At 36.4% G+C, this 19,633-nt stretch overlaps 1 protein-coding gene across 4 annotated transcripts in view; it reads right to left on the minus strand.

Annotated features, from left to right (window-relative positions):
- Positions 1 to 458: 458 nt before the first annotated feature.
- The window catches only part of GEMIN5 (gem nuclear organelle associated protein 5), a 32,017-nt gene continuing 12,842 nt past the window's right edge, over positions 459 to 19,633 (minus strand). For 2 of the 4 annotated variants that reach the window (XM_034401739.2, XM_087887529.1), the window contains exons 12-28: positions 18,997 to 19,070; positions 18,105 to 18,286; positions 16,004 to 16,143; positions 14,760 to 14,931; positions 13,489 to 13,716; positions 12,854 to 12,961; positions 12,611 to 12,739; positions 11,424 to 11,519; positions 9,344 to 9,481; positions 8,790 to 8,937; positions 7,538 to 7,657; positions 5,879 to 6,089; positions 4,675 to 4,932; positions 3,914 to 4,076; positions 2,399 to 2,909; positions 1,508 to 1,604; positions 459 to 859 (exon numbers count right to left, since the gene is read on the minus strand). In XM_034401739.2, the coding sequence (XP_034257630.2) occupies positions 692 to 859; positions 1,508 to 1,604; positions 2,399 to 2,909; positions 3,914 to 4,076; positions 4,675 to 4,932; positions 5,879 to 6,089; positions 7,538 to 7,657; positions 8,790 to 8,937; positions 9,344 to 9,481; positions 11,424 to 11,519; positions 12,611 to 12,739; positions 12,854 to 12,961; positions 13,489 to 13,716; positions 14,760 to 14,931; positions 16,004 to 16,143; positions 18,105 to 18,286; positions 18,997 to 19,070 (2,943 nt within the window). In that variant the 3' untranslated portion in view covers positions 459 to 691. Of the gene's footprint in view, positions 860 to 1,507; positions 1,605 to 2,398; positions 2,913 to 3,913; positions 4,077 to 4,674; positions 4,933 to 5,878; positions 6,090 to 7,537; positions 7,658 to 8,789; positions 8,938 to 9,343; positions 9,482 to 11,423; positions 11,520 to 12,610; positions 12,740 to 12,853; positions 12,962 to 13,488; positions 13,717 to 14,759; positions 14,932 to 16,003; positions 16,144 to 18,104; positions 18,287 to 18,996; positions 19,071 to 19,633 lie in introns of all 4 variants that reach the window. The other 2 variants (XM_034401732.3, XM_034401747.2) reach the window with 1 other exon arrangement.

The following is a 19,633-nucleotide window of genomic DNA, read 5'->3' on the forward strand; positions in this document are numbered from 1 at the left end:
CTGTACTGTATTTACAGGGTGCCTACTTTTAAAAATACTGGATGGCATTGTTCAAGTTGGCAAACCACCGGGAGCCATGCAATATTTTTAGGAACCTTTGAAAATAGGCTGTATATTAAAAATTTGCAGCTTCAGTGATCCATCAAAATATTGTTTGGCTTCAGCAGTTTAACAATTGAAGGAAGAGCAATGTATACCATTTTTAGTAATAGGCAGCCTATTCACAAGTAGGGTTGTCCCTAAGTCAGATGTACTTAACCTGGGGACTTCTATATATTGGATATGTTACTAGTATTTCCTCAGATCTTTCTTCAGATTTTCTTAAATGTGAGTATTTTCAAATACTGGAAGAATTTTAGATCAGGAAGAGTATTTCAATGGGTTTAGAATGTATATGTATATATGCTTAGAAGTTATTCTAGAGCACCTATCTTTTATAAGGAGAGATGACCAGATAGTTCATATAGCATGTTTATTAGAGGGGCGCTTTTGAAGTTTCCTTTTGAAGTAGAAAATACTTTTAGCAGTGCTTGCAAAAAATAGGTATTTGTTTTTTCCACGTTCCACATTAATTTATTACACTCAATAATTGTTCAGTATGACTGTATAACAGTAGTCTTCTAATCATTCATTGTAGAATGAAACATATCTCATAACCATCTTTAACACCCAAGAGAAAAAGATAAGAATTTCATATAAAGAATTTCTTGGAAGCTGCTTTATATATGTGATTTCTTCCGTATTTCCCAAGTAGATTTAATGACTGCTCTTGTAATTCTGGAATCAGATCCATTTGGCACTGTGTACCCATGTGAAGCACAATAAGGCAACATTCTAATACATCAGGGAAAGGGGAAACCTATAAATAAATAAGTAAATAAATGAAAAAACTAGAAGCTCCAAGTAGGTATATTATCCTTCAGTTTATAATATTTAATTAGCAATGCTTTAACATATATAACACACATGTGAGTAAAAATAAGAAATTCAAGTTAGCCATATGCCATTGAAACAGCATCAGTTTTAACAATTTAAAAATAGTTTAAACTATTAATGATCAAATTAGAGTTCGAAACATATCCCCATCAGCTATTTAAAATTGCAAATTTATCACCTGTCTATTCTGAGAATGTTCAATAATACTACTATTCATTTGAGTTGGAAGTTATTTTTCATTTTACAGCATGGAGTGCAAGCACATTGCTTCCTACAAGCTAGATCTTTCCTAATTGCACAACCACCATAGATTTACTCTCTGGAGGAAGAGTTTGGAAGAACTTAATGAACATAATTGATGTTTTTTGTCTGAACGTATAAAAGAACCAGAAATACCAATCTGCAAAAAAATGATTTTAATCATTCAGTTTAATAATTTCAGATTTAGACCTCTCCTAAATTCTTCAGATCCTGTAACTTGTAGGCTTTTTCCTAGTCAGATTGTCACTGTCAATAAGCAACATTCATGGCAAGTAGAGAAAACACTGCTGAAAAAGAATCTAAGCCTTACCTTCATACTTTCTGGAAATTCTGCAAGTTTCTGATTTGCTTCTGTAAGTTGCTTTGTCAGATCTGGCAGAGAAGCTAGTTCCTTCCTTTGTTCTTTACTGTAAAGATTAAATTTAAAAGATCTCATTTCCAATAATGTCATTATGAATTATTTACAATATATATTTTGGCAATGAAACTGGAAGAAATTAAATAGTTCTGTCATATAGAGAAGTTATTTCAATTTTTTAATATAACAAATCATACAAAAGCAAATGTTTGAAATAGGACATCTGTATGTTCTTTAAAGCTTTTTGATAACAATTAAGAATTTTAAGGGCTTTTTAGAAATGTACATATTTAAAGCTAAAGCTCTTCTTGAAAATATATGAGTTCAGGATCACAGCAGTTTGGGTATCAACCATTAATGTATATTCCCTACATCTTCCTAGCATTATTCCTGTGCTATGCCAAGGTCCGCTTAAAAACCCCTCAATTTTACGACCCTGTATCCCTTAATTTAGTCCTTCCCGACACCATGCGGAGTTCACAGCACATATTTTTTTTCTTTGCACCCTAGGAGAGAAACATCTGCTGCTTGACTAAACTCTCAACCTTCCAAATGGAAGGTGAGTGTCTTCACCACTAGGCTATCATGCTGCTCATTAATGCATATTCCCTAGATCTATCTCAATTAAATTCATCCTACGGTGAAATAAGAGGATAGGATAGAATAGGATAGGATAAAGGAATCTCAACAAGTGGCTAAATAACAAATAAATAAACAAGGAATCTCAACCATGCCAAAAGCTAAAGTACTCTAAGTTATAAGGTATGAGTCAAATCCAGCACAGTGGGTTTCTGCTTCTTTTGAGCGTGATGCTTTCTACAGAAATTATTTAGCAAATCTTACTTCAGATTCTGGTTTATTGCAGACTTAGCCTCTAATTCCTGCCCCTCAGCACTTTGATGGAAGTTGGTTTTCTGATGTTCATGAATCATTTCTGCAAAAGTTTGCTGAACTCTAGAAATATCTCTCTGTAAACTTTGGACTTCAGCATGTTCTTCTGAAAGGAGCACTCTACATCCCCTCAGTTTCATCTGTCTGTCTTCTAAACTTAAATGGTCTGCTAAATCAGTTTCTGAGGCAACTCCATTGGAATCCACATAAAAAGGATATTCAGTCTTGGTGGGCTTGATTACAGTTTCTTCAGTCAAACAAACTGTATTAATGCTGTTCTGTTCAAGAGTAGTTGGAGAATGAGCTTCAGAGGTTTGTTTCAGGGATTCTAAGCCAGCATTCTCAGGGGAATTCCACCACAGGTTGTATAGCTGTCCATAAGCCACAAATGCTTCTAAACTTCTGAAAGCTGCCATGCTCTCGGGATTTCTGCTGTCCAGGTGGTCTCTCACATGACTGCAGCCTACTGAACAAGAGAAACGTAATTTGGAATACTGTGCTTTTCAATCTTTTTCCAAAACCCGATGTTTAGAATTGCATTGTTATGAATTTTTGCCACTATAAGGAAAATAGGTCAGTTTTAGTTTATAAAATATTCAATATTAAACATACAATTTCCTGTGAAATTCATTACTACAAGAAATGGCAGGCATAACTGGAATGACTTCAGAAAGGGTTTGGGTACATTCATGGAGGATAGGTTCTTGAAGGCCTATTGATCATGAAGCTTCAAATGTTTCTTTTGGGTTGGGAGCAGCATGCTGAATGCCGGTGGCAGGAGAACAAAAGAGGGTGTGTGTGTGCATCTCTCTTTCCTACTTGTGACCCATGAAGCATCTAGCCATACTAGTCATGTTTTTATGCAATCTTGCCTGCAGGTAGAAAATGAGATAAAGAATGTGTCATTAGACTTGTTTAAAGAATGACAACCATGTGAATTGAATCTTCTCAAAAAGCAGAGTGCTGGGTTTTTTCTCAAAATGAACTATTAAAAAGTGGGGTGGGAAATGCTCTAGCGGGATAAGGAATTGGTCAGAATTCTTACCAGAGGAAAAAAATAGCTCTGTGCTATAAGAGTGCTAGTAAGTAGTCCTCAGAATCTCTGTTCTCATACAATTTTACAATATAACAACTCTCGATGGCATCGGGTAGTCTCTGAGAAAAACATCCTAGGTAGTTGGAACCCGCAACACAGTGATGTAGACATCATAAATCCATAATTATGTTTCTTGTTGCCTTTTTGGCCTTCTCAACTCCTGAACTCATTTTATTTTTCCCATTTAACAAAGCCATTCAAAGAATTTTTTCACAGCTCAGTAGTAGGGGGAAAGTTAACCAGAAAATCTACCATACTGTTGCCTCATACCCACCAAGATTTTGAAGGAAACTGAACAGAGATTATGAAAATTGGAGGCTGTACTCTTGGACCTATGGAAATACTGAGGCCAAGGAAAAATTAGCCATCACCTGTAGGGAAGCAGAGGTTGCATATCTCTTGCATAAGATTGAAGTTTCCAGCGTCATAACTGCGCATCACAGCTCTTAAGGTAGCTTTCACAGTTTCCTCCCAGGAAGACATCTGAAGGCTAAGAAATGCTAGTGTCAACTCATGAGAAATGTGGAACACCAGCTAGGAAAAAAAAAAGAAAAGAAAATATAGATAGATTTTAAAGGTCTCAATTCATGGGAGTGGATGGAACAGCAAAAACCTATGAATAATTATCAGTTGGCTTCCATTATAACAGTTTTAATGTGTTATTTGTTACAAAGGGAGCTTGAATGAGACAACTAAGGTAAATGAATAGGTGTAAGGAACTCGAGGAAAAAACCTATAGGATAGGCAGAAGGAACCTGGGATGTTTAGTAAGAAAAAAAGACAACATTAAGGGAGACATGTTACCTCTGTCCATATATACTTGGAATGGAAACAGTAAGTTAAGATCTATAAAATAATTGAGAGTCTATCTTATAAAGTTTGTGGGTTCTCTATTTTTGAAGGCTTGAAGCTACATGGTCACTTCTTATGATTGGTTTAGTTGATTTTTCTGCACATTGCAGGAAAGGCTAAACTAAATCCTTTGTCCTCTGCTAAAATATACAATTCTATGATTCTAGACAGACTTTGAATTTGTCAGGAACTGTTGTGAATCCAATACAATTTCTTTGTGGTCCCCGAAACGCAAACTACCATTTGAGAATTATACTCACAAAGGACATAAACGAATTACCTGCTTGGGAGGTGTATTGCTAGTAGCAGGAGGGTACTCAAGAGTTCTCAGCTGCTCAAATGTGTTCTGAAACTGTTCAGGTGTGTTCACACCCAAAGCACTCTGCCATACATCGATAACCATTTCTATGAAATGGAGATCTTGATTGGTGGTCCAGCTGTTGTAACAAGGTGTGGATGGGCATCGAGTTCCCACTGGATTCCGTTGACTGAGGCACTTGTGAAGCAATTCATGAAGACAGAATACCAACCTTTGCCCCTTGTAAGTGGAAAAAAACGTTTTAAGGGGTCATCTTGAGAAAACATTTCTCTCAAAACATGGTAAAAATAAAACGTATGTGTGCATATTTATTTGTATCCCATCTTTATTAAATAATTCAAGGTGGCAAACATACTCAACATACCTATTTTCCCCACAACAATAACCCTGTGAAGTGAGTTGGGCTGAGAGTGAGTGACTGGCCCAAGATCCCTCAGCCGGCTTTCATGGCTAAAGGTTTCTAGCCTGGTGCTTTAACCACTAGACAAAACTGTCTCTTAATTTGGTTGAAAATGGGTATAAGAATATAAACAAAGAGCTAAAAATAAATCACTCTAGAAGCAACAAAATATAAAGGTAAAGGTTCCCCTCGCACATATGTGCTAGTTGTTCCTGACTCTAGAGGGCAGTGCTCATCTCCGTTTCAAAGCCGAAGAGCCAGTGCTGTCCGAAGACGTATCTGTGGTCATCTGGCCGGCATGACTAAATGGCAAAGGAGCACGGAACGCTGTTACTTTCCCATCAAAGGTGATCCCTATTTTTCTACTTGCATTTTTTATGTGCTTTCGAACTGCTAGGTTGGCAGAAGCTGGGACAAGTAACGGGAGCTCACCCTGTTATGCGGGAAACTCTTGTTGCAACAGAAATTAGATAGAGTGATAGAAATTTGATTTATATACAAATAAAAAGTCTGTATTAAAGAATCATTTTTATACTAATAGTATGTAATATTCAGTAATATCACAAATGTTTATATTAACTCAAGCTTTTACATATACAGGGTCATTATCCAAATCTTTAACCCAAACCAGCCCAAACCAGTAGAATTATATGTTCACTGTTTTGTGGCTGGCAGACAGCATCAATTTCAAGATCTGTACTATCCTTAACCCAATGTATGACTGTTTCATGTTAGCTATGTCTGACATAAATAATGCTCACTGACCAACAAGCTCTCATGCTGCTGGAGAACCTCTTGTGCACCAACCCAATTCTTAGATGAAAGAAGCTCCTGGGCACATCTCAAGGAGAAGGACAGAGATAAATCCTTCTCTCCAACTATCAGAGCCAATTCGGCAGCTGTTTTAAGTGAAGTAATATCTCCTTTTTTAGCCAGTACTTTGGCAGCATCATAGGGAGAGGTAGCTCCAAGATAACTGAAATGAAACGATTTATATAAATAATTAAACTTTAATTTGGAACAAGTTTAACCATTAAACGTATTTATTTAATGCATTTATAGTTGCGCTCACAAGTTTACATTCCTCTCACAAAATCTGTAAGATACCAACAATTTTGTAAGTAAATATGAGTGACCTGAAAAAAACCACATTTTTAAAAATTTGTAATGTGATTCAAATTAAACTGTTAGGTGACATAAAACAGCACAATCATTATACAAGGTAAAGGTAAAGGTTCCCCTCGCACAGATGTGCTAGTCGTTCCCAACTCTAGGGGGCAGTGCTCATCTCTGTTTCAAAGCCAAAGAGCCAGCGTTGTCCGAAGACATCTCCGTGATCATGTGGTCAGCATGACTAAACACCAAAGGCACACGGAATGCTGTTACCTTCCCACCAAACGTCCCTATTTTTTCTACTTGCATTTTTTACGTGCTTTCGAACTGCTAGGTTGGTAGAAGCTGGGACAAGTAACAGGAGCTCGCCCCATTACACAACACTAGGGATTCAAACCGCTGAACTGCCGACCTTTCGATCGACAAGCTTAGCGTCCTAGCTACTGAGCCATCGCGTCCCTTTTTCGTTATACAAAGCATGACAATAAAGGGAAGAATAAAATGGTCCTTTTAAAAACTGCATATTGAATATTTGGGCTAATAATACAGTATACACTAAAGCGGACACACACAGGTTGAGTTGGAAATAAAGGGTAACTACCCATACCTGTGCCTTAACAGTAATTATTGTCTGTGCCCTCTTCTCTGGTAGCCCTTCAAAGTATTGGAAGACTGCTATTGTGTCTGAGATTACTCATGTTCATGATTACTTACAAAATGGTTCACATTTTGCAAATTCTGGCAAAATTCATAGATCCTAAATTCTATGTCTTTATTTCGTCTCTTGGAAATACCTGCTTTATCCATTAATGTACACTGAAGAGGAATTGAGAGGTTACCAAGTATTCTTTGCAATTCAATCTTAAATGGAAACACAAGAACTAAGATTATATTTTGGTTGTATTGTTTCCAGGGTCCAGTGATTTTCAGTTGGTAGAAGGTGCAAAACAACTGTCAAGTCCAGAAAAAAGTTAATGGTAATTTATTATGTATTGGGAATATAATTCTCAATTAATTCAAGGAAGAGTGATGTTAGGTTTGACATTACAAAATTCCTTAGAAAGGAAAAATCTGGACATTTATAGCCTGATTGAAGTAATAAACAACTAGTGCACTTTATCCTTCTAAAGGTCATACATAACACAGTAACTTGTATTATTTATTTCTTCCTATATCTTATGTTGCCTATTTGAAGACTCCCACAGAAAAACACACTGTCTCTGTATTTAGACAAGAGATTGAGAGAATATCTTGCTTAGTAGAAAGGTACATCAATATATTGAAGAGATAATATTTTCTAGCAACTCATACCATTTGGCTGCCATAGAGTAATGGCCATCCTTCTCTAGCACTGCTGCCCAGGAGATGTACAGATCTTTTAGAACTGGGTCTTCAGGATGTAATCTAGCTTTGGCAATTACAGTGGCTTCTCTGAGACAGAAAAAGAGAGAAAACTAGTTTGAAATAAATCACACTGTTTAATATTAGCATACTGAACTCTTTCACGTGAAAATCAAGTTAAACTAAAAATAATTATTGTGATTATTTCCCCAATAAAATGCTGAAAGAATCAGCAAGGCAGCATCCAACCTTTGCTTATAAAGACAAATTCATTCCCCACTTATTTGTGCAATAAGTAAGCGAGCTGGTACTTTATAATTTAAATTAACAGATTATGACTTTTAGCTGAATATGTGAGTGAATTAGGATCAGAGAAAACTAATTACTGATTTTATTAAATGTGATAAAAGGAATTGTACCAACTTCTTATAGAACACAACTACAAACATTTCTCACATCCCTCACCTAGAATATAATCACATGCTATCAGATGCCATTAAAATGTTTTTACCAAAAGACATTAGAATAGAATAACAGAGTTGGAAGGGATCTTGGAGGTCTTCTAGCCCAACCCCCTGCTTAGGCAGGAAACCCTACACCATTTCAGACAAATGGTTTTCCAATCTCTTCTTAAAAACTTCCAGTGTTGGAGCATTCACAATTTCTGGAGGCAAGTTGTTCCACTGATTAATTGTTCTAGCTGTCAGGAAATTTCTCCTTAGTTCTAAATTGCTTCACATTAAATATATATCTTTGAAATATTCCTACTCATTGATTTACTCTGCAATTATATATTCCTATTTTTAACATAATTCCTATTATCCTTTCATTTTACAACCATTGTGCTCTTGTTTTTGCATTAATGGAAATATATAAACAAATACCTCTACAAACATCACTGGATATGGGGAAGATGGGATCAAATGATCTAATGTTGATTCCCATATAAAAACAGTTGGAATGAAGAGCAGTATTAGACTATTAATACAAAACAACTAGATACACACATTTTAATGTTAAATAATAGACGGCAGGAGAAATTAATAACATTAAACATGATCTTATATTGATATTGATATAAAATAATCCCTTTATAATGCTAACTATGTTATATGCTATATTCTGATTTACATGAAATGCTAGATATAATCATTTCTTTCTCCAAAAAGAAAGATTCTCAATTCTATATCAAAACTAATTGAAACAATAGCACTGTAATGACCTGAAGAAATTATGAGACTTCAGTAGTTCCACAGCTTCATACACTTTATGAAGAGAAAGGAGATAGGAGGCAGCCTTGACATACTGCTCTTGAAAACACAACTGCTTTGTAAAAGCTTCTATAGTAGAGGCCCAGGCCTGGTAGCCAGCTGAAGGGAAGAGGGGAACAATAATAAATAAAGTAACATGGAGAGAAATAAACACATGATTTGTTATTTGTTGACTTTACATTCTACTTTTTTTTGTTCAAACATGGGTGGGAGGACCCTTCCCAGATTTCATCTCATTGAACCCATGATATATTTGGCTGGGAGAGATTGACTACAGAACACCCACAGAATTCCAGGGTCAACTCCACACTTGAACCTGAATTTCCCCAATCCTAGCCTGACACTTCTGACCATTTCCACTGCAGCTACTTTGGCCCTGCAGTATAAAACCAATGTAAGATTTTTAAATTAAGGAAGGGAAGTAGTTTAGAGCAACACATCATTTTTTCAAAATTGCCTAGTATTGGATGCCAAATAGCAAGATTTTCTTCAGTGTCATACATACCCATTGGTGAGATGGCCACTAGTTGATCTGTCAGTTCTCCCCTTTCTGCAGCTGATTGAAGAGCACCTCTAAGATCTCCTTTCCACAACATGAGTTGTTGAAATAGCTCAGGGTGTCCATTTCCTAAATGACTTTTTCCTGTGGGTGTAACCATTATGTTGAATATGCTCTGAACAATGTGTACAGCAGCAACATCAAAAAGCAACAAGAAAATCCATAGACAGCTATACTTTGCAACTCATTCTGTGTTATTATTTCTTGCCTCAGTTTAAGAATGCTTTTGAATTCAAATGACTATTTATGTAGTTTTTATTTGCTATACTGTTCTATAAGTTTTAAGATTTCTCCCCTAATTCAACTGTTTTCACCATTTCAGTTCTCTTTTCCTGATAAAATTAAATCCTCCCTTTTTCCTCACAGTAACAACCCTATCAGTTGAACTATTCTGAGAGTTATTTTCTTTCTTTCTTTCTATTTCATATTTCTAAACTGCTCATCTCCCTATTACTTGTATCTTGTCTTTATTATGTTTATAAATAACTCATGCTGGAGAACATATCCAACACACCTTCCTCCTCCTATTTTCCCCACAACAACAATCCTGTGAAATGGGTTGGGCTGAGAGACTGGCCCAAAGTCATATGCTGGCTTTCATGATTAAGGCAGGACTAAAACTCATTATCTGCCGCTTTCAAGCCTGGTGCCTTCACTGGCTCTCAAGAGTTAATTGTATTAAATAGTTAACTGTTAAAGATTAATTAATTAATTAAAGAGTCAATTGTGCAAAGGCACCCAGTGAATTTCTGTGGTTGAGACTGGATTAGAACCTGAGTCTCCACAGTGCCAGCCCATCTTAACAATTACAGCACTGTCAGTGTAGTATTAATTGCCTTTTGAAAAACACAATTGTTATCTAATCAGAGGTCATTCATAAGTGATAATTCAACTGAATTAAAGTAACCCCCCCCAAATTAACAGATGCAATTTTAAGTATCTGATTACCCACTACAGAAGTCACCAACATTCAATTAAAATTAGAAGCAGCAGGTATAATATATTTAAAAAAATCAAATCCTATCTGAATAAGACTTTTAATTCCCTCCCATGATCACCAAAATAACTCAACTTTATGGAAATAGAGACCTATATGATGGTAATCTGCTGCCAGGATTACTTCAGAGCAGTGGTGGGTTTCAAATTTTTTTACTACCGGTTCTGTGGGCATGGCTTGGTGGGCATGGCATGACTTGATGGGCGTGGCAGGGGAAGGATACTGTAAAATCTCCATTTCCACCCCATTCCAGAAGGATACTGTAAAATCTCCATTCCCTCCCCAATCCAGGGGAAGGTTACTGCAAAATCCCGATTTCCTCCTGATCAGCTGGGACCTGGGAGGCAGAGAATAGATGGGGACAGGGCCAGTCAGAATTTTTACTACCGGTTCTTTGAACTACTCAAAATTTCCACTAGGGTTCCCCAGAACTGGTCAGAACCTGCTGAAACCCACCTCTGCTTCAGAGCCAATACTGAGGAGGGTTTAGAGATGGAAGAGAAAGGAAAAGGAAACAACGGAAGACATGTTGGGCAACAATGAAACTCCAGAAAATAACTGAGAATACAGTGAAGATTTCTGAGTAAATCCTTCAGAAACAAGATCAAGACTGGAAGGCAAAAGAAACTCTAACATTTGGTTAAGGATGTTGTGAGATTGGTTAGCAATAAAATATGCTTTAGAGCAGCAAATAATTTGAAACTGTTTGTGTTGGTTTACTGACTGCAACTACAGCTTAGTGTTGTATCCTAATAGAAAGTCTTCTTATGTTTTCCTGGTTTATTGTTAGTATGTTTGTCCTAAGTCACTAACCAATCCACAGCGGTTCAAGGCAAGAACAACTGAAACAGAGAGAAAACAATCCACAAAAAAACAATTGTTTTATCTGGAAAGTGATGCTGGATTGTTCCAACAACCCATGGTTATGAGCCATAGTTTAACAATTCATTTTTACATGCAAATATTACATCCTATTTACTATTCATCCTTACCCAAACCAAATGAAGGATTAATGATCCAAATACTAACCTTCTGCTTCCATCATCTTATATAGAGCAGGTCTATCTGTGAACAGACCCAAATGGATAGGATCTTTTGAAGAAGAGGTCAAATCTTCATTCAACTCTACCAGGAAAGTAACAAAGATTTATCACATTTATGATCTTTGTGATGAAAGAAAGGTGCTTCCTATAGCTTAAATAATTCTTAACATATACCGGTATATACGTTAATTTATTTTTTCTTACTGCAAGAATTAGCAGCGTTGTGTACCCTGTTCTGAACCTGCTGCTTCTGGCTGCTTCAGAGTTCCTCTCCCAGTCTTCTGCGTATGTTCTGCCACTAAATCAAAATGTTTTCTATGTACAGGTGCTCATATGACTAGGTTATAATGGCTTCAAAGCAGCTATATCAAGCTTCAAGAGTCCTGGCTATGCTGACTACATGGTGTGAACAGATCTTCATATATTGTTCTAAAAAGGAGACTTATGCATACCCAGATAATTGAGACACTACATAAATATGTTCTTCCAGTTGAAATGAAGTCAAAGTAACATCATGCTTGGGGGGAGGAAACCATGCTGTTTAGTTTCCCAAACAGAGTAGATTGAAAAGAACAAGAGGTATCTAGGGATGAGACTGCTGGGGATGTGGTATTAAACCCTTTCCCAATTAAGATTACTCTTTTCCTCCTGGACTGCAGCCAAAAAGCAGTTTTGATAAAAAGCACTTGGTAAAAAGCAGAGAGACCTTTTTACTCTTCTCCTCCAGCAATCATTCCAAGATCCCTGTTTTTGTTGCAAGTTCAAACCCTTGCTGCAGGGGTGGGTTCTACTTACCTTTACTACCGGTTCGCAGCGGGAGCATGTGCACTTCTGCGCATGCGCAGATCACCCATGATGATGTTGTGGCGGATGGGCGGAGTCTCCCACCGGTTTTACTACCGGTTTTATACAACCGGACCGAACTGGGAGCAACTCACCACTGCCTTGCTGGCAATCCAGGCACTGGGTCAGAATAGGTTTCCAGCCTCAGTTATACACTATGCCATTTTATTTTTTGTGACATACAATTTTCTCATACTACTAATGGAACTATGGAACAAACATGGTGTTAATATATTCTGCTATATATTGTTTGAAAAAGCCACAAAATCAGGCTAACGGACTATTTAAGATATGAAGTTATCATTGTATGGTGCATACTTCCTGTCTTACCTTTGGAATGTAAGAAATGTGCTAATCTCAGACAGTCCTGGTGCAGTTCCTCCTTTGACCTGTGGTCCATAGATGTGCTCAGAGGCAGGATCGACCGAGGCTTTTTTCTCTTCACAGAAATATCCGCTCCTGAAAAGAGAGTTGCTACAAACTCATATCCTGGCTACAACTGCTGATCCCTATGCCAAGACTTTAAAGGATTATATGTAAATAATTCTTTATTTACAAATAATGTGTACAAACCTGGCTTAACTGGATCCTTCCTTATGGGTGGAGTTTTAACCAAAACAGAAGGTTTCAGGCTATCTGGGCCATGGACAGATGGTGGACAAGTTGTTGAATCACTGTCAACTGTGGTGAAAGAACAAATTAAATTTGTGCAATGCCTACAGTAATATGATTCTGCTACAAACTGCCACAGAGAAACTATAGGAGGATAAAATAGATATGCAGTATATCTTTGTCTATATAAATTCATTAGCTCTATCTGTCAATGTAACTGAAAACAAGGAAACTGCAAAACAAGGAAGTTGTCACTGAGAGCTAAGAAAAGGCTATCTTCTCAGTAACAGCTACTCAAGCAAGGTTTCAGAATTAAGAAAGAAAACATGATAACGGGACAAGTCATCTGTTTTTCTTATCTCTGGCCCCATTAGATAAAGAACAGTGTTTACTTAAAAAGCAAACATTATGATTTGAAGGAAGAGGAGACCAAGAGGTTCTACTCTGGTTGAATGTCAAGTATTTGCCTTTCTAGAGGTGAGCAATAAAATAGTCATCTCTCATAATCATGTTAAGTTTCTATAGCTTAAACGCTATTCTCCAGCTTATTAAGACAATTACTGTAGCTATGATTAGAGATGCAGACTGTTATGTACCTTCTGTGGAAATTTTCTCAGCTGTCTCTTCCTCATGCTGTTCCTTTTCTCCTTCCGGGTCAGAAACCCCATTTTCTTCCAAAGGAGATTCTTTCATATTTTCACCAACATTTATCCAGTCATTTATATTCTGTGCAGAAGCCAACTTCCCCAAAGGTTTCTTCTTTTTCTTCACTTTCTGTTTAACCTGAGTGCTTCTTTTTTTCTCTAACTCAATACTCTTCTTGCCTAATAAACAGAAATGCTTTTGCAGGCTTTAGAGATTCCTCATAATCTTTTTCTTTCTTCTCTTATACATACTTTTTGATTCTTGGCAGCTGCAAGGATGACTCCCTGCAGTTTTCTAAGAAGATTGCCATTGCCCATTTACTAGGACTGAGAAAAAGTGACTGGCCCAAGGTCACCCAGGTGACTTTATGTCTCTACAGGGCTAGAACCCATGATCACCTGGTTTCTAGCTTGATGCTTTAACCATTGCACCAAATTGGTTCCTTTGAACGGATTACAAAACATGAAATGCATTACAAGAGATAGTACATTAGTTTTCTGCTTTTTAAATTTTATTTCCAAAGTTTGGGGGAAAACAATGTTTTGGAGGCCAGAGGGCACATTTAAACTTGGGAAAGGGCAAGACAAGGACAGCAGAGAGGACAATGATGCAAAATGACAGTGGTTGAATCACACAGGAAGGGAATGAGATTTTCTGTTTTGTTTGAATCAGAGATTTCCTTAGTCTTTCTATTTGTCAAGGCCTACTCTACAATCAACTATCCTTCTGGTTTTCAGGAATCATGGTTAGATGGTGCTTGAAGAGAAATTTATTTATTTATTTAGCTTCCCCCATCACCAAAGTGACTCTGGGCCACAAGCAAAATTTTAAAATAACCCCCCCCCCCAATAAAAATAATTGTAGATACAATATGGTTCCCCCAAATGAAGGAAATGTAAGGAGAAAGAAAACGGTCTGTGCACACGCAGACACATTAGGAGATTAATTTCCTTTTAATCAAAAGAACTGAAGTCGGAATATGCTCTTTGTTCTCCCTGCCTCTTTCCTTGGATCTTAGTCCAACATTCAATCTATGAATATTGCATTTTTAGCAAAGTTTAGTTCTTACTAATTCTGGAATAAATATACTAAAAAATGATGACTAAATAAAAGAACAATTATATATAATCTTATAAAGGAAGATTTATAATATAATTATAAACCTTTGGAATTTTTTTTATTCTTCTTGACATGTCAAAGTATGAATTAATAATTTACTGACCTTGGGGAGGGCGAATGTGCTCTTGCTTTAAAGCTACCCATTTATGAACAGAAAAGTCATCACCCCCAGTGTAAATGGACTCTGTTTCCACAGGTGACCACTGTGCGCAGAGCAGACGGCCTCGGTGTCCCCTGTAATTGTGCAAAGGCTCTTCTTTGAGAGCATCCCAAACCTGTGAACAAATGTCTCATCAGTAAAATAATCTCAAAAGACATGATATTAAATTAAAATTAGATAATACTTACCTGTATTTTTCTGTATAATGTTCTAACTTAGCCTTTACATGCTTTTTACCTTATTATCTAGAGGGCAATGTGTCCACTGCAGGTTTGTTAAATCAGGTGAACCTCCAAATCTATTCTATTTCAGGCCACATAAATCAATTATTTGAAAAAGCCCATATAAAGCTCTAATCCATCACCTCTATAAGCTTGTTTCTAATTTGTATTATGCTTTTAAAATTTGGCTCCTGCTTTTTATATTTGTACTGTGGAGGCCAGAGGACACATTCAACCATGGTAAGGGCAGTGGACAGGACGGAATTCACTCATTCACTAAATCTTTCATAGTCATAAACATATACAATGACAAATAAAATCCTGCACATTCTGCTTTTAGGTGGCAACAGCTTCTACCTACATATTCCACAGAATGACAATTTATGCAATGAGTGTCCTGAATTCACAACAAATACAAAATGCAGTATGAGAATCTGCTTTTCCAAATTTGGCTTTTCCTTACTTTTTTTTTTTTTTTTAATCAAGGCATTCTTAAAAATTTTATCTATTTGATTTGATTAGATCAGGGGTTCCCAAATTCTTCAGCTCATAAATTCTTTCACAAGTTTCAGATTGTTCAACCCCACAATGTTTATTATATTAATTTAACAAATAGTACTGTAACTATATAATATTACTGCACAATAATAACAATAGCAATAGCACTTCACAGAGACAGCATCTTGCCCCCAACAATTTGGGTCCTCATTTTACCAACCTCGGAAGGATGGAAGGCTGAGTCAATCTTGAGCCTAGTGAGATTCGAACTGCCAAATTGCAGTCAGCTGGCAGACAGCAGAAGTAGCCTGCATTACTGCATTCTAACCACTGCGCCACCACGGCTCTTAATGGATCCATCCACAATAATGGATAGTCCCATTGATCTTGTGAAGTTGATACTGACCTCTTTGGAGAACCTGGGATTAGAGTAGGAAAAATCTATTAAAATAAATCCACAAGCATTACCTGGGCAGTGCCATCATAGGATACAGATACCAATCTTCCATCATGATGTGGACTCCAAGACAAACTAGTGATCTTGGCTGTGTGTCCAGCCAGAGTACGAAAAGGCTCTGTGATTATTACAGGCTTCTCTGGAGAACTCTCTAAAGAGAAAACATAATGTTTGAATTAGCTCAAATCTTACAATTTACTTTTTATATAATTTTAAAACATGTTTAGAACATTAAAAGTAATGAATACAGGAAGCCAAAGGGAAAAAAGAAACAACAAATAATACAGAAAATTATAAAGAAAAAAAAGATGAAATAGAAGAAAACAATTAAGTATTATTTCTGCATTGGATCTTCCTGAATAATATTCTGACCCTTTCCATCAAGAGAACAATCTGCCTGACTTCCGGTGGCTCCGCCGACGCTGAAAGACGCTCTTTTGTGAGCGCCAGCCCCAGGACTCCGTTAGAGCCGCTAGAACAGCGAAAATCAGCTGTTCAGCGGCTTGAAAACTTTCCCCCTGGGAGAAGGGGGGAAAGAGAGCCGACAGGTGTGGGCAGAGCTCCCCAAGAGCCCCAGGTTTCTTTTTAAATCTGGGGCTTAAAGGATGAGAGCTCTCCGGGAAGTCCGTCATTGCTCCGGACCTGGGACGCTTCTGCTTCAAGCAGAACTAGACGTCGTGACCACCCCAGCATCTCAACTTTAAAGAAAAAAATTTTAGAACTGAAAGCTGGCAGAGCAAATACAGGAGAAACTAAAATTGCAAGTACTAAACTTTAACTCCGAAAAGTCTATCACTTCCCTCTGATTTTCTATGGGAGAAAGGGAAAGTAAGATGGTGTTTGATTTTAACGAGGGTGTGGAGAAGTGAAAGTTAGATACAAAGTAGTATGTGGTGCTGAAAGGCCCTGTTTAAAAGAAGAGGATTTTATTTTAAAAGGAGAAGGATTTAAAAATCATTTCTTAAAAAAAAAAAAAAAAGACTTGTACCACTTAAGGACTGGAATAATTGATCTAGTTGTTGGAAAAGTATAAAGTGAAAGTTTTATTAGGAAAAAAAAATGGCTGGCTTTTTTGAAAGTGATGAAGGCTCACCATTACATACATCAGTAAATACACAAATACTGTTTGTGGATTTCTTTGAAGAAATTTTAGAATCATTTACCTCCGCGTTAGTGGAAAGAATGGAAGGGTTTTTCAAGAAAGATTTTACACAAATTCGAAACAAAGATACAAGTGAAGATACTGTATCGTTTCAGTTGCCAAACAATAATGAGTTGCTGAATGAAGAGGCAGACGAAATAATCCAGTTTAATGTGCCTTTGGAAAATGAAATGGAGGCTTTTCAAATTAAGAAGAAAAGGCAGAGAGGCTTGAAGGAGCGTAACCAGGAAATATTGAGAGACATTTCTTCAGAGGCTTTGATACAGACAACTGGAAAATTATCAGGAGGCATTGGGATTTCTTATATAAGAAGGAAGATTCCAAGTGGAACTTTACAATTTTTTTACAAAAATGGATTTCCAATCGCAGTTAAAGAAGTGTTTTTACTGAAAGGAATTACTTTGCGAAGAGAACAGGATTGTAAGGTTCAGCAACTTCAACTAAAAATCCAAGAACTTATAAAAATAAAAGAAGGTGGAGGAAAAAGACTGAAGTAGAAGGTTCGCAAAAAAGTCAGGAAAAAATAGAGAAGGAAAAATTACAATCCTCTTTCTTGGGGAGGATAGTAATAGTGAAAATGAATGATTATACCTGTATTTAGAGATACGATTTGTTCTGAAAAGTTATATTATAGTGAAAATGAATGATTTACTATATTCAGGGACATGATTTGTTTTGAAAAATTACATTAAATAATGTTATAGTTGAATTGTTATGAATTGGTGAAGAATTTATATAAGTTAAAAAGTTTAAAAAACTTTTCAATAAAAAAAAAAAAGAGAACAATCTGCCCATTGTGGACTGGCTATCTTACAGGAGGTGAAGCTTAAAACATGTTTTACTTTAGACCTGAACAATTACACATGTGATCTTATTCAAAATAATATAGAAGAAGGTGAGAGACAACAGTTTAAACAGTGACTGGTGGCAAGAACTGGAAACATAGTCACCTACAACATTCTTGATATTATGTACATAAATAGTAGCATTATTTGAGCCAGAAGCTATCATATAACTCAGTTCTGGTTGTGTCCCATGGTCGTGATGCCAACGGATAGCATTGATAAGTTTATGATGTTGCTGGATGGTACACAGCAGTTTCAAATGAGGAGCCTGAAGTATTTCAATTGATCTGCAAGATTAAAAAGGAAGTATCAGTTAATACAGAAATTGATGGGAGAAATAAGAACTTTAATCTCTGTTCTCCAAAAACAATTCATATACATACATTACAATCCCACCCTGAATATCCTGCAAATTGGAATACTTTATTACAATAACACAGCCATCTCTATTTGTAAATATGCACATATTTTTGATATGTTATATCTGCTTGCATGATATGATAATTTTATGAATTTAGGGATGCCTTAAATCATGAAGTATGGTGAATATAAAGATTTGGCAAATTTTATTCCGTGACATTAAAATGGAATGGTATTAGATAAGACATAAAAAGGGCTCAAATCAGATAGAGTCCAATTATTAACCTTGTCAATTACATATTAAAACAGTGACAAGTCAAGAACATATAGTCAGGCACTCAAAACACATCATGACATCACTATCAGTCAAGTTTCTGGAGATGTCATTTTGTCTGCACATACTTTATTTGCTCATATCTATTGGGGAAATTTCTCTGTGAACTAAGTAATTACTGGTATATTTTTTTAAAATCACTGAAGAATTTTATGCTGAATCTGTTGCCCTGTAAAGGAGTTCAAAAGGTAATTTGTCATAAAATAAAAGAAATGAGAAAGGCTGGTCAATATACTTGACTCTCAACCACTATACCTGCTACTAAATGGCAAATTAGCATTGAGTTAAAATTTCAGCACATACCCATCTTCATTACCAATAGCCAAGAGAGTACCATCTGGTTTCCAGCTGATTTCTGTATGTGCTGGTAATTTGTGCTACAAGAAAATAAATAAAATTATAGAGCATTAATAGTATTGACATCCATTCAATAAATAATGTAAAAATAGTCAACTGAAGGTTTTTAGGGAGAATAGAGGAAATCAGGGAATTGTATCAATTTTTACAATAACCTAGCACAGTGTTTCTCAACTTTGGCAACTTTAAGACATGTGAACTTCAACTCCCAGAATTCCCCAGCAAGCCACATCTTAAAGTTGTCAAAGTTGAGAAACACTGATCTAGCAGTTACCATCAGACAAAGGGAAAAAACAGCTTGATGTGTAGTGGTCAAGATATTAGACTAAAAACCTGGAGACCATATAATTTAATATTTCTTTAGGCTAGATAACTGGTTTGGTGACTTTGAATCAGTCACATTCTCTCTCAGCCCAACCTACTTCATAGGATTGTTGTTTTGAGAGGTCAGAGCATTATGTACATTGCCTGAAATTATACAAAGTAAAGGCATATATAAAAGGAATAAACGAAAAAAGCTACCATATAATTTGTTTATCTAAATTTTTGCAAAAATTAATTGATTTTTTCAGTCCACAGGCAG

Source organism: Pantherophis guttatus, chromosome 2 (genome assembly GCF_059756535.1).
Source record: "Pantherophis guttatus breed Tessera chromosome 2, ASM5975653v1, whole genome shotgun sequence".
Taxonomy (NCBI): domain Eukaryota; kingdom Metazoa; phylum Chordata; class Lepidosauria; order Squamata; family Colubridae; genus Pantherophis; species Pantherophis guttatus.